At 53.8% G+C, this 14,091-nt stretch overlaps 1 protein-coding gene across 1 annotated transcript; it reads left to right on the top strand.

Annotated features, from left to right (window-relative positions):
- The first annotated feature begins 2,335 nt into the window (after positions 1-2,335).
- LOC125326709 (5-hydroxytryptamine receptor 7-like) lies at positions 2,336-13,424 on the top strand. Its single transcript, XM_048305147.1, has 3 exons — positions 2,336-3,113; positions 4,039-4,586; positions 11,459-13,424. The coding sequence occupies exons 2-3, from the start codon at positions 4,078-4,080 to the stop codon at positions 12,228-12,230; spliced, it is 1,281 nt and encodes a 426-aa protein (XP_048161104.1). The 5' UTR covers positions 2,336-3,113; positions 4,039-4,077; the 3' UTR covers positions 12,231-13,424.
- Positions 13,425-14,091: the final 667 nt, after the last annotated feature.

Consider the following 14,091-nt stretch of genomic DNA (forward strand, 5'->3'; position numbering starts at 1 on the left):
GAGCCTCAGAGGGAAAGCAGGAGATGCCGATGGAGAGAAGGTGATGGAATCTGGGATCATTGTAGTGGCCACACCTCAGTTTTTGTTATTCCTGACCACAGCCACGCGAGAGGCACCTGCAGAGAAGGTTTGGATACCCCAGACCAGCTCGTCCCGAATTTCCCATGGAGGTAAAATCCGCCCTGGAAGCTGAGAGTCCCAAGGGATTCCTTTTATCCATCTGGGCAGGCTCTGCCTGCTGGGAGGGAGAAATGTCAACATCTGTGCTGCGGGGAGGATTGCCTCGGGATGCTGCTCCGGGCAACACCGGGAGGTTGAGGACCTTGGAGTTAATGAGATGTCTCCAAATTTGCATATTAATAACCGCGCCTATTACCTCGCCATTAGACTTAATAGGGCGTAATATTAACAATTAATTGTTAATAAAATAGCCCCTTCACGGCCATTTGTACACGGAAATGGGATAATAGATCTGGGCACTGCCTTGCAGAAGTGCTGGGAGGACTTTGGTCACCTCTCCCGTGCTGCGGGTGGAGTGGGAAACTTTGGGATATTTTGTGTTTTCCCCTTCCCAGCTTTGTTTTGCACGGGTAATTTTCCTTGGGGTTCATCCACCTCGCTCCAGCAACATCCCTGCTCCTCCAAACCTGTGCTGTCCTCTCGGCAAAGGCAGAGAGCTCCAGTGAGTGCTGAGCTGAGGCACGCTGGCCATTTCCTCCCCTAATTGCCATTAAATGCAATTAATGCTTCCCAGCTCGCCCCAGGAGCGGTGTCTCAGCAAGGTCAGCGTGGCCTGGGGCTGGAGAAACGCTGCACCAGGAGTTTAAGGCAGAAGAATAACAATTATTTTAATTATTGCTTCACATGAAAATTGGCATTTTCCCTTCTGTCCTCCCCGAAATCAGCCCACGCAGAGAATGAGTCCTCTGGCTTGGTGAGTGCCCCACGAGCTGGGAGTGACTTTCTGCCCCTGTTTTTGCAGGAATTTCGTTGCTCCCCTGGTTATGAGAGCAGCTCATTCCCCTGGAAAAGTGGGGGAAATCTCTCCTCTGGAGTGCCCAGACCTGCAGGAGGTCGGAAAGGGAAAAGCTGCAGGTTGTGTCCTGCAGAAACAGGGCTGGGATGAGACAGAGGTGGGGGGGAAATTCTGCTCCCTGGACCTCTTGCTCGATTTTGAGGCTCTGCCAAAAGTCCCGGAAGGCCACAGCAAAGGGTCCAGGAATTTCCTCACCTCTAAAATCACCTTTTCACCTTCCTTCCTCTCTGCCAGGACATGAACTCGACCTCTGTGCATGAACCGGCTGCTTCCCTTGCCTTGAGAGGAAAAAATCCATCCCTGTCTCTCCTTCATGCACAGGAGCTCCTTGCCGTGTTGTTCTCCTCAAGGCAGCCTCCAGGGAAGCTGGAAAAACCCCTCCAGCCTGGAAAAACCCCTCCAGCCTGTTCCCCACCCCGTATCCTTCCTCTACCCCCTCTCCCAGGGGTGGGAGCAGATCTGTGCCTCGGGCACAGATTGATTCCCTGGAATTCTCCAGGCATCTGGCCACAGACTGCCTGAGCCGGTCCTTAGGGGGTGTTTTTCTCCTCGGCTGAATTTGTCTGGCTTTGGAGACTGCAGAATCCGGCGGTTCCCGCAGCAGGGAGTTCTGCAGATCCCCTTTTTCTCCTTGGAAATTCCGGGTGTATTTGGCAAATCTCGGCGAGTCCAGCCTGGTCCCCGAGGCAGCTCCCACTCCCCAGGTCGTGCAGGGTTTGTGCATCAGCCCCATCCCACCCTGGCTCGTCACTGCTCTGGAGGGGCCGGGAAAAAACCCCACCTGTCATGGAAAAAACAAGGAAAAAAATTCCCGGAGCTCCTCCAGCACGTCCTGGCCTGGAGAGGAAGCTATTTTCACCAGCCTCCCACACACGCTGCGATGCTCGAGCAGCAAAGGAGGAACCCCAGAGCTAAGCACAGCTTTACCAGCTCTGGTTTAGCCCACCCGCGCTTTCCTTGTAGATACACCCTTTTTTCCCCCCGGGAATATCTGCCCCAAAAATCCCCGGGGGTCGGTGCCGGCTCTGACCGGAGGTAATGCAGAGCTTGGCATGGCTGAGATTTAAAAGTGTTCTTCCCGGACTCCCAGGGTGCTGTCACCTGGGTGTTCGCGCAGTGCTGGGATGAGATTCCCACCTCGCTCCCGAGGCGCTGAGCACGGGGCAGAGCGTCGGGAATCGCTTCCAGAGCCGGCAAACAGCTTCACAGCCACACCCCCGCACCTCTCCCCTCTGAACTCCCCCACCCTGAGGGATGCGGGATGGGCCCCGCACTGTCCATCCCCCCGGGAAGGCAGCGGAGGGGCTGAATTCCCGAGGGAAGCGCCCTTGGGAACAACCAGTGTAGGAGATGGCTCTGCTCCGCATCTTCCACCCCAGGAGCAGCAAACTGTGACTGCCGTCTGATGCCCGGGGCTGAAATATCAGTGATCCCAGCTCCAAAGTCCCCGTGGAACATTTGGTGGAGAGGGAATTGGATGTGGATCTCTCCATGTTCTTTCCAGTTCTTTTTATAGTCTCTATCTCGGTTTTCCTAGGATTAGGGAAGGCTCATCTTCAGGGATCTGCCTCTCCCTGGCTGTTTACTGGTCCTCGGCGCGGAGCTGAAGGAATACGAGACCCGCGACAAGCAGGAAGGCTGGAAAAATGCACGGAACGAGGAGAGAAACCCTCTCCTGTAAAATAATCTTTAAAAATAACCATGGGGAAGGGCGCCTTTCCCTGTGCCCTGCTCTGAGCCTGCCCTGGGTTCCAGGCTGCTTCTCCTCCCTCTCAGCGCTCCAAGGCATCTCCTCAACTTCCAGCCTTTCCCTCCAGATCCTCACACGCTCCCCGCTCCCTCCCACCGCTGCAGGATCCAGCCTGGACCCCCCCGCCCCGCTCTTTGCTCCTCCCTGGGGCTCCGAGGGAGCCGGGGACCATCTGGGTCCCTGCCCGGCAGAGGAGAGGGGAGGGCGGTAGGAGGGACCGGCGAGGCGGGGAGGGGAGAAGGATGCTCCGGGGGTGGCTCTTTGCTTCCTCTCCTGCCCGGAGCTCGCAGGGGCTCGCCTGGAGGATGTCTCACCCCCTCGGCACAGGTAACTCCGGGACCCCCATGGCCCCAGCCGGGGGATCCTGTAAAGGGGAGGAGGGGGCTGCAATCCGCCTTGGATTGAAACAAAACTTCAAGGGGAAAATGGGGTTTGAAACAAAACAGCAACAACAACAAAAAAGAGGATGCAGGTTGTGCCTGATGCTCGGAGCACCCAGGGGTGAGCCCTGCCCTGAAGTTTCCGTGCGGATGGCCGGGAAATACTTGCAGGGGTGGAATCCCGGGGGTGGGAGCGCGGCCGCGGCTCTCCGAGCCTCTCTGCTGTGCGTGGTGGGAATGCTCAGGCTCCGGGAACGAGCTGGGATGCCTGGGCTGTGCGTGGTACCCTGGGGGTGCTGCATGCGATGGATGCGCTCCCGCTGCCATCCCGTGGCTACTGACAGCCCGTGCGTGGCCACTGCATGCCAGGAGCAGGGTTTGCAGTCCCGGCTTTGAAGTTTGTGCGTGCCACGGGCAGGGGACGCAGCCGGCGGGGGCTGTGCCCGCACTGGTGCTGTGGCTCGTGTTGTCGCATCCGCTCCCGTATCCACAGCGGAGGCTCCGCATGGGATTAAATGTATGGATGCAGAGGAGAAGTGCAAACCCAGCAGGCACAGCTCGGCAGGAAAACACAGTCCACAACCCGTTCCCTCTCCTGGAAAAGCACATGGATGATCAGGGAGATGCTGCAGGCGGTCCCTGCTCCTTCCCAGGTGGAGAGCGGCTTCCTCCAAGCATCCCCCGGCAAAATGCGTGTCCTTAAGGAGACTTGGGAAGCGGCTTCCTGCCGAGCACGTGAGATCCAGCCGCAGCTTCGGGGAGGCAAGAGCTGAGAGGGGTGGAGGGGGGTGGTGACGGTGGGGGAGAGGATGAGAGGATATTTGATTTTCTTCGCCCTGTTTGTGACAAGATGCTCTGGTTTGTCGCTGGAGGTGTCACTGCTGGGGGAGCGCTCGTGCCGAGCTCGGAGCATGCTGCTGAGGGCCAGCCCCAGGAGGTTTCTGGAGCAGCACCTTCTCTTGGTGGAGAGCGCGGAGCAGCAGCGGCCGGCTCGGGAACCGCTCCCGAATCCATTCATGACTGAGGAACCCCCCGCCCCAGCCGAGCCCGAGCTGCCGCCCTCCAACCTCACCAACGCCACGGACTGCGGCGAGGAGATCCTGCTCTATGGGGACACCGAGAAGGTCGTCATCGGGGCCGTGCTCTCCATCATCATCCTCATGACCATCGCCGGCAACGGGCTGGTCATCATCTCCGTGTGCATCGTCAAGAAGCTCCGGCAGCCCTCCAACTACCTGGTGGTGTCCCTGGCCGCCGCCGACCTGTCGGTGGCCTTCGCCGTCATGCCCTTTGTCACCATCACGGACCTGGTGGGGGGCGAGTGGCTCTTTGGGAAGGTGTTTTGCAACGTGTTCATCGCCATGGACGTGATGTGCTGCACCGCCTCCATCATGACCTTGTGCATCATCAGCGTGGACAGGTAAGGCAGGGCTGGGCTGCTGCCCTGCGCTCGGGTGGGCTCTGGTATCAGGGTGTGTCGGGAGGTTGGCAGCCGCTGGAATCGTGTTCCTGGTTGGATCAGTGCTTCTGCGTGTGCTTTTTCCCAGGGGATGAGGGTTTTCTGTGGGAATTCAGTGCCTTTGGAAGAGCTGGGCTCAGGGTGCTTTCTCAAGTAACTTCCCCAAGTTACTTCCTCAGTCTTCCCCCTTTTGGCAGCTGCTTCACATTGTTCTTGAGGAACAGCACCTGGCCTCCTCCGTGGAAGGTGCCTGGGCCATGTCCAAGAAAGCAAAAAAACCCCCAGCTGCACTTTGGAAATCCAGGTTCCAGGGCTTCTGGAGCCAGTCCTGCGGGATTCTCTGCTGCTGCCTGGACTCATGCCTTGGCTAAGGATGTCAGCAGCTCCCCACACCCCATCCCAAGATCCCAACTCCCCTGGTTTAGCCCCGTGAGCGCATTTGTGAGAATTCGCTGGCTTCACCTCCCACACCTGGGGCTGGGAGGGAAAGGCTAAGCCTGCCTGGCAAAGTGGCCAGGCTTGGACAAGTCAGCACCTTGGTGGCTCTAATTTTAGCAGCTGCGTCATCGGGGCCATCGCGCTGACGAGCCGGTGGCCGGGGCTGACGTGTGCTGGCTTCTCGGGGGGTCGCTTTGGGCTGAGCTGGCACTGCTGGGCTGGGCTGCTTCGGGAGCAGCAGCTCAGGGAAAGGACACATCCCACATGTGACATGTGCCCTTTCAGCTGTGCCACCTCCCCGGTCACCTCCGCAGGTGTGACAGCAGGTGACAGAGAAGCAGAAAGGACAGAAAACCGTGCTGCTGCTTGACATCCCCCCCAGGGCACGCCAGCAGCGAGTCCTGCTCCGAAGCCTTCATCTCCACCAGCCAGTGCTCCCCTGGGAGCTGCAGATCCACAGCCCCGGGCAGCTCAGAGCTGCTGTTAGAGAGAGTCCAGCTCTTCTGCTGAACTTGCTTTATTTTAATAATTTTCCTGTTGGAAAAAAAGAGCAGGTGTGCTCAGAGCTGGCAGGAGGCTGACTCTGTGAGAGGGAAGGGATGAAATGCAGGAATGAAATGTGTCAGTGCTTCTTCCTGGTGGGTGAGGAGCAGGGAAGTGGCTACACACTGACCAGACTGGCTCTGCTTTAAAATTTCCTTCTCCTCCTTCTCCTTCTCCTTCTCCTTCTCCTTCTCCTTCTCCTTCTCCTTCTCCTTCTCCTTCTCCTTCTCCTTCTCCTTCTCCTTCTCCTTCTCCTTCTCCTTCTCCTCCTCCTCCTCCTCCTCCTCCTTTTCTTTCTTTTTGCCTTTCTTTTCCTTTTTCCTTGCCTTGCCTTCCCTTTCCCTCTTTCCCTCTTTCCCTCTTTCCCTTTTTGCCTTTCCCCTTCCCCCTTTCCCCTTTCCCATTTCATTTTTCCTTAGCCAAGAATGTCAACAACCCCTCCCACCCCATCCCAAGTCCCCAAAACCCCAATACATGCAATTCCTTTCCCTTTCTTTTTCCTTTCCTTTTCCTTTCCTCCTTCTTCCCTTCCCCTTTCCTTCCTCTTCCCTTTCTCTTCCCATTTCCTTCCCCTCCTTTCCCAACCAACCAACCCCATCCCATCTCATCCCACCCCTTGGAGCAAGGCTTTTCCAAACACAGAGAAAAATAGGACAGACCTTTCCCCAGAAATCCTTGCCATTGATTCCACTCATCCATCACGTCCCTCCGGGGGGCAGATCCATATCCAAGAACACAGTGCAGGCAGATCCCGAGTTTGTCTTTCCTGGGAAGGTAGGAGGGAGGGAAAAGCTGTGTCCCAAGGGGCTGCCACAGAGCCTGAATTTTCTGGCATGGGCTTGTCCCTCATGTGCTGGCACAGGAACTGCACCATGATCAGTTTGACCCCAGAACTTCATCCTCCCCTCACCAAAGGCCTGGTGGGGAAGTTGAGTGGTTGCGGGGCAGTTTCCTGGAATGTATTTCCAGCTGGGAAAGGAGAAAACAGCAAGGATTGAGCAGAGGGAAGGGACTGGACAGCTGTGCGCACCTGGCTCTGGGTGGGAGGAAGGAAAACCTGACAGTGCAGAGGGCTTGTGGGGTCAGTCTGTGCTGAGGCTTGAGGAGAGAACGGGAATTATTGAGATGTCCTCTGGTGCACATTAGAGGAAGAGGTGACCCGGGCACTGTCCTGCTGCTTTCCCCCTCAAGGATCCCCGGGAATGGGCTGGGAGTCGTGTGAGTCGTCCCAGGGCAGTGTCTCAAGCATCCCGTGCAGCATCACTGCTCCACATCCACCCAGCACCCTCAGGCAGTGCATGGAGGCGGACTGAGGATCCAGGATCATGCCTGGATCTCCACTTCCCCCCTGAGCCTGGCACGAGCAGGATTTTTGGTTGAACTCTTGACAGGAACATCTCCAAAAGCACAATTCTCAATTTCTGTGGTGACACAGCCACAAAGCGAAAGCACAGGGAGAGCTGAGCTCGCAGAGTCCCTGAAAAACCTGCTCTGAAAGAGATTAAATTGTTATCTCAGTGAGGCATCAACCCAAACCTCCCCCAGTGGTGGGGACCAGCTCTTCCTCCTGTCCTGCAAGGAAGAAGAGGAAGAGCCCTGGTGCTTCTCGGAAATAGAAATATTTCCTCTGCTTCTGTCCTGGATCCAACTTGGTCAGCACTGTCAGGCCTGCTCCTGCCAAGGAGGAGGCTCTGTTTTTATTGATGGCTGAAGTGTCCTCATATTTTTGCTTAGCTTAGATGGAAAAGCAACTTGGTTTGCCCAGGATGATGAGGACTATTAAAATGTAGGCTGTTGTTATTGATTATTAATGCAGAGCGCTTCCTAAAAGCCTCTCGATTGAAGCTGGTAGAACTAATCTTGTCTGAAGCGAGATTTGATTGATTTCCTTTGAAATCAGAAAAGAAAAATGCTGGAAACATCCATCATCCTCTTATATTTTCCTTATGTAAAAGCCTGCCAATGTTGCAGATTTTTTAATGTCACAAGCCAAAAACAAACCAACAACAACAACAAAAAAATCCCCTCCTTTGGCTGCTCAGCTTTGATGAATCTCTCCCTAAAAATGCCAAGGAGCTGACAAAAGGAGCTCCCCAAAGCCCACACATCATTTCTGGCTTTCCTCGCAGAGAAAAAACTCTCCATCCATTACCCAGGCAGCTCTGCTGGGGCTCTCCCATCTCCCTGGTAAGTATTTTCCACCCAAAATCAGATTACATGCTCCAAACTGGGGTCATCCTCAGTAAAAGGACGCCTCCCGAAAGTCAGGGGGATGAAACCTGCACAGCATTTTGCTGGATTGCCTTTCCCATGTTCTTCATCCAAATGTTTCCCAGGCCAGGTGGATCCCTGCTCTGTATCTGGGATGGAGCCCTGGGATGCTCCACCAGCTCTGACTGAGGGGCATGGGCAGGTGTGGCAGCCTCCAGCTGCCTTTTGCATCCCTCTCTCCTTCAGTGGGATGGGGAAGGAAAAGCATCAGCTTGGAAATCAGAGAAGGAGCTTAACTGGGCTGCAGAGGAGGCATGGAATTGTGGTAGAACTGTGGGGTCAAGGAAACCCTAATTGTGGGCTCATTTGTCCTCTTGTGTGAGTGGAGATCCATCTTTTCCCAGTTCACCAGCTGCAGGGTGGAGAAAGGGACACCTCAGAGAGGTTTGGGTTGTTTTTACTATTGAATCCCTGAGATAATGATCCAAAAATTGAAGGGGGCCTACAGGGAAGCCACAGAGGGACCTTTCATCAGGAAATGTAAAGACAGGACAAGGGCAGGGTTAGATGGGATACTGGGAAGGAATTCTTCCCTGTGAGGGTGGTGAGGCCCTGGCAGGGCTGTAGCTGCCCCTGGATCCCTGGAAGTGCCCACGGCCAAGTTTGATGGGATTGGAGCAACCTGGGATAGTGGAAGGTGTCCTGGCCCCGGGGGTGGAACTGGATGGGATTTCAGTTCCCTCCCAACCCAACCCATTCCATGCTTCCCGTTGAGTGTAGAATAAACGCTCTGAATTGTCTCACCCATGGGATTGCAGGTGCAGCCCCGCCTGGGGCAGATCTCCCACCCCCCAACCAAGGGCTGGGATCTGCAGGATCAGGGATGTGGCAGGAATTTATTGCACCTGGGATGAGTGGCTGCACCATCAGCTCAGCACAGCGGGGTCCCTATAAATCTGCACCAAGTGCCCGTAAATCGCTGCTCTGGGAATTGCCTTTTGTTACCCGATTACCCCTAAACTTGATCAGCAGCATGACACACACAGAGAAAAAGTAAAAAAAAATTCAAAGGGAGAGAATTCCACTCAAATTCCACCGCCTGTCAGTGCTACCTCGCCTCCTGCAAACGCTGCCCTATTTTGAGGGCTTCCTGCTCATATCAAAATTATTACAAAGACCTCAAAACGGCCCCATTTCCTCCAGCAGCAGCTTCACGAGGCACCCGCAGATGAAATGTGTCAGCTTTGCCTGCTTTGCCTGCTTGTTAAACCTCGTTTTCCTTGGCTAGCGCATAAATTCCTTGAAGTTTCAGCAAATCCTGGGCAGATCGGCTTCCAAAGAAACCCAGTAACAGCATAAGAGAGGATAGCACACCACACAGCACGGATTTATTGGCAAAGTTCTTGGCTTGGATCTACAGAGGGGTGATTTTGGGGTGTTCATTTGAGAATTGCAGCAGCAGAGCAGGGTTTTCTCCCAGTCTAGTTGCATCAAGGACCATCAGGAAGGAATGGGTTGCCCAGAGAAGCTGTGAATGCTCCATCCCTGAAGTGTCCAAGGCCAGGTTGGACGGGGTTTGGAGCAGCCTGGAATAGTGGAAGGTGTCCCTGCCCATGGCAGGGGGTTGGAATTGGGTGATCTTTAAGGTCCCATCCAACCCAAACCATCCTGGGATTCTCTGGACATAAATGGTCCCAGAGAGTTTTGGTTGGGTTTTGTGACTAACGCCAGCTCGAAAAAAACACAGAGGAAAACCAGGAAAGAATAACTCAGTGAATGAATTCAAAATCATTTTATCACGGAGGCAGGGGAGAAGACTTTAGTCTCTCAATTGATTTAGCAGTCAGGAGGGGAGGAGAAATTAGATTTTTTTTTTATATTTTATTTCCATCTTCTAATCTTGGGGGAGGATCTGGAAAAGGGAAATAATCAGGGAAGAGAAAATCTCCTAACACTTACAATGAGGCTGACTGCCAGAAAAAAAATGATGCAGCAGAGGTAAAATTCTCCACAGATATTTTCTCTTTTTTGTTCAGCTTTCAGCAGAAAATACTCACAGAGCTGCTGCTCTCACTGCCCCTCTGGTGTGACACCATTAATCCAAGAACAATTAAGAGGTGAGGTGTTCCTGCCTAAAAATTCCTGGCAGCAGGAGATTGGAATCCAAAAGGCTGTAACGTAACAGAAGTCCATATTGAGTGGCTTGAGGTTTTTGCTGGATGGATTGGAGCCGAGGAGCAGGCAGATGTTTTCCAGGGGGAACACTGGCTGACAGCGGCCAGCTCCCCCCTGATTTATTGCTCTACAATTCCAATTTACCAACAGTTGGCACAATTTCTTAATCACACAAACCCTCCCAATAAAAGACTGAGGATGGTTCACATTTACACCCCATGGCACAACCAGGAGCTGATCGTTGGTGCAGCCTCCAGCTCCTTTCAGGCAAAATAAGGTAACTCCTAACCCCATGTGTCAGGATTGGGGAATCTGTGGGTCACCAGGTGTTTTGGGGATCTCTTACTCCGAACCCCACTCATTTTCCTCGTGATGGAGGGCTGGACTCCATCACTTTGGCAGCTACAGGCTGTGCAAGCGAGCAGATGGCTCCAGCTGCTTGGGTCATTCCTATTTTAGTTTCCAGAGGTCAACAACTTTCAGGGAGTTGTGCAGAGCCACAAGGTCCCCCCTGAGCCTCCTTTTCTCCAGGCTGAGCCCCTTTCCCAGCTCCCTCAGCCACTCCTGGTGCCCCAGCCCCTTCCCCAGCTCCATTCCCTTCCCTTCAGCCCCTCAGTGTCTTTCTTGTCATGAGGGGCCCAAAAACTGTCCCCAGACAGCTTCATCCAATCTCCAGCTTTGCTTGCAGGGCTCATGCAGACACATCTTTAAGTCTTCCCAAAAGCAAGATTACTTCTTGCTCCCTCAGGGCCATCTCAGCTGCAGGCTGTATTTCTTCACCAACAAATAAGAGAAGGGTGTTGGGCTTCCTACTTCCCATTAAACACTGCTAGGAGTTACTCCTTTCATCTGGAGTCAGTCCTGTGGCACATCCCTCTGTGCATCACCCACCCCACTGCTGGGTGTTTCCTTGGGAAGGGCAACACTCTGGAGTGAGTTATGTGCCATGGCTGGAAGCTGTTGCATGTTTTCTGTACAGAATAGTTCTGGTGGAAATATCAGCTTCTTAAAGCGTTTTTTATTCCTGAAAATGAAGCTTTTAAAAGCATTTTTATTCCCCAGGAGACCATGAAGAGTTCAGGCTGCACTCAGCAGTTTGATGACACCTCATGTCATGAACTCCCCAACCCTGGAAGTGTCCAAGGCCAGGCTGGATGGGGCTTGCAGCAACCTGGGATAGTGGAAGGTGTCCCTGCCCATGGAATGAGAGGGTTTTCAGGTCCCTTCCAACCCAAACCATTCTGTGATTCCATGCATGGCGTGGTCGCAAGAAAGCGGTGGGAAATAGTTAAATTGGGGTGTTCAGCCAAGTGAGCACGTCCCTGGGGAGATCTTCATTTGGTGAATTAATTCCTTATCCCCTCTGGGGGCCAAAATTTTCCCGCGAGGATCAAAAGCTGATGAGGAGCGAAAACCACCCCCAACAGCACCCACTCCTAACCCCTGACAACTCCTCCTTCCCGCAGGTACCTGGGCATCACGCGGCCGCTGACCTACCCGGTGCGGCAGAACGGGAAGCTGATGGCCAAGATGGTCTTCATCGTGTGGCTGCTGTCGGCCTCCATCACCCTCCCTCCGCTGTTCGGCTGGGCCCAGAACGTGACGGTGGAGCGGGTGTGCCTCATCAGCCAGGACTTCGGCTACACCGTGTACTCCACGGGGGTGGCCTTCTACATCCCCATGGCCGTCATGCTGGTGATGTACAGCCGCATCTACAAGGCGGCCAAGGTCAGTGCCGAGAAGCACCGCTTCATGAACTTCCCCAAGCACTACGAGGAGGAGGGCGTCTACTGCCTCGAGGCCTCCAGCCGTGCCCACCACAGCTCCCGGCGCACCAAAGCCGTGGAGGAATGCGCCACGCTCTCCAAGCTGCTCCGGCAAGACCGCAAGAACATTTCCATCTTCAAGCGGGAGCAAAAAGCCGCCAGGACCCTCGGCATCATCGTGGGGGCCTTCACGTTTTGCTGGCTGCCCTTCTTCCTGATGTCCACGGCGCGGCCGTTCATCTGCGGCATCCGCTGCAGCTGCATCCCGCTGCGGCTGGAGAGGACTCTGCTCTGGCTGGGCTACACCAACTCCCTCATCAACCCCCTCATCTATGCCTTCTTCAACCGGGATTTGAGGACTACTTTCTGGAACCTGCTGCGCTGCAGGTACAGGAACATCAACAGGAGGCTCTCAGCCGCCAGCATGCACGAGGCCCTGAAAGCCACGGAGAGGCACGAGTGCATCCTGTAGTGCCTGACCCACCGGCTCCTGCCTCTCCATGCTGGGTTCCTCGCTTCCCTGGCCTCCCAGGGGCCGGCAGGAACCGTTCCCGCCCCACCAGACATCGCCGCTGAGAGTGACGGCCCTTCCCCTCGCCCTGTGAGGAGACACGGTTTTCCTCACCCTGGGAACAAGTGGAGGGAGCTTTGGGAACAGCCCTTCCTTCTCGCTCTGTCCCAGATGGGAGCAAGATCTGGGGGGGTTCAAAGTCTACCAACGACTGTGGGCAAGTCACACCACCTTTCTGTGCCTCAGTTTACCCATCTGTTATTAAAATCTTAAAAAAAAAAAGGAAAAGAAACCTTCCCAGCCAACCAACCAAACAAAAATAAACCCTAAAAACTTGAGAAGACTGTGGCTCTCCACCTTCAAAAAGGGCTCTAAGGTCTGTGGAGGGCACACAAAATCCTGTGTAAAGATGACATTGGCTGCACTTCTCTGTGGAATCTGACAGCAGCTCCGTTGTACATCCAGGCCCCCGTGCCATCCCAGCTTATCCGAACCCTTTGCCCCGATGTAATTGCATTTCACACCCCGGGCTCATGCCCAGGTTTGCACGTCAGAGCAGAAATACCAATGACCCCATTTCCCCCCTACACTGTAGCACTGCAGCACTTGAAGGAGATGAATTTGCAGGATGAAACACAAACGAACATGGAGTTTCCTTTCTGGTTGGATAGGGAAGTTTGACGCCTCCTCCTCATCGGGGCAATGATGAGCAGAGCGCGAAGCCGGTTGTGTTTATTGGGTTGTACTGTAATTCATTCCCAGACAAGTGACGTGTGTTCATCATTTGTGGCTAATTGACTCCATAAAAGCACGCTTTGGTTGACAACAGAAAAAAAGCATATCATTTCTCTGACAGCTTTACAGTGGTTCAGTATGATGTCCAGCAAGATTGAAAAAATACACTGAGTGATGTTATCTTTTTCTAAAAAAAAAAAAAAAAAAGAAAAAGAAAGGTTGGTTTCCTTATTTTGGTGCAGAGTCTTTGGTCTCTCTGACTTCAAAGCGTCTCTTCACATTTTTGTGGTGGTGGGACTCGTTTTCCTGCAGCTGTCTTTCCTCATGATCAGCATTTTTGTGTCAAACTTGCAGCCCCACGAACCTTTGCCTGTTTGATCAGAGAATCGTAAAATCCCAGCATGGTTTGGGTTGGAAGGAACCTTAAAAACCATCTTAAAAACCGTGAGCAGGGACACCTTCCACCATCCCAGGTTGCTCCAAGCCCCGTCCAGCTTGGCCTTGGACACTTCCAGGGTAGTTGATGTCTGCTCCAGTTCTTGCTGAACATCTCTGGGTTTTTCAAAGGCAGACTGCTCAGAGGCCCAGGGAAAGTTGTTTGTAGCCCTCTTTTCACTCCAGATTTGCTTTATCCGGCATGAGTGGTGTAGTCCCACCTCTGCCACCATCAGGAAGTGGGATGCCTTCATCCATATCCGAGCTGGGTGTTGGATATCCTGGCTCACTTCTGGCATGGTTTGACTTAGCAACCAGTATTTGTCCTGTGATGTGTTTTGTGTTCTCATTTTGCCTCTTCTCAGCAGCCATTTCTATCCTGTCTCATTTTAGACCTGCCTTTTCTAAAGATGCCCAACGAGATTCCCAGTATGGACTGGTGGGTCACAGCAGGGAAAGCGACTCGAGCCCACTGGGAACATCCTGAGGGACTGAGAGGTTGGACAGAACAATGTGCCCCAATGTTCCCTGAGCTTGTGTCCTCATAGATGGAGTCAGAATTGCACAGAGAAGCAGGGGAAATGTAGCTGCTGTCTCCAGAGGGAGATGTTTTAAGACAGAGCAGAGATTTGAAGGAGAACCTAATCAGGAG

Source organism: Corvus hawaiiensis, chromosome 5, assembly GCF_020740725.1.
Source record: "Corvus hawaiiensis isolate bCorHaw1 chromosome 5, bCorHaw1.pri.cur, whole genome shotgun sequence".
Lineage (NCBI taxonomy): Eukaryota > Metazoa > Chordata > Aves > Passeriformes > Corvidae > Corvus > Corvus hawaiiensis.

What these genes read in the sequence shown, in the direction of transcription:
- LOC125326709 (XM_048305147.1), top strand. Translation starts at nt 4,078, where the DNA reads ATGCTGCTGAGGGCCAGCCCCAGGAGGTTTCTGGAGCAGCACCTTCTC. An exon ending in TGCATCATCAGCGTGGACAG is followed by an intron (nt 4,587 to 11,458) that starts GTAAGGCAGGGC and finishes TCCTTCCCGCAG; the next exon opens with GTACCTGGGCATCACGCGGC.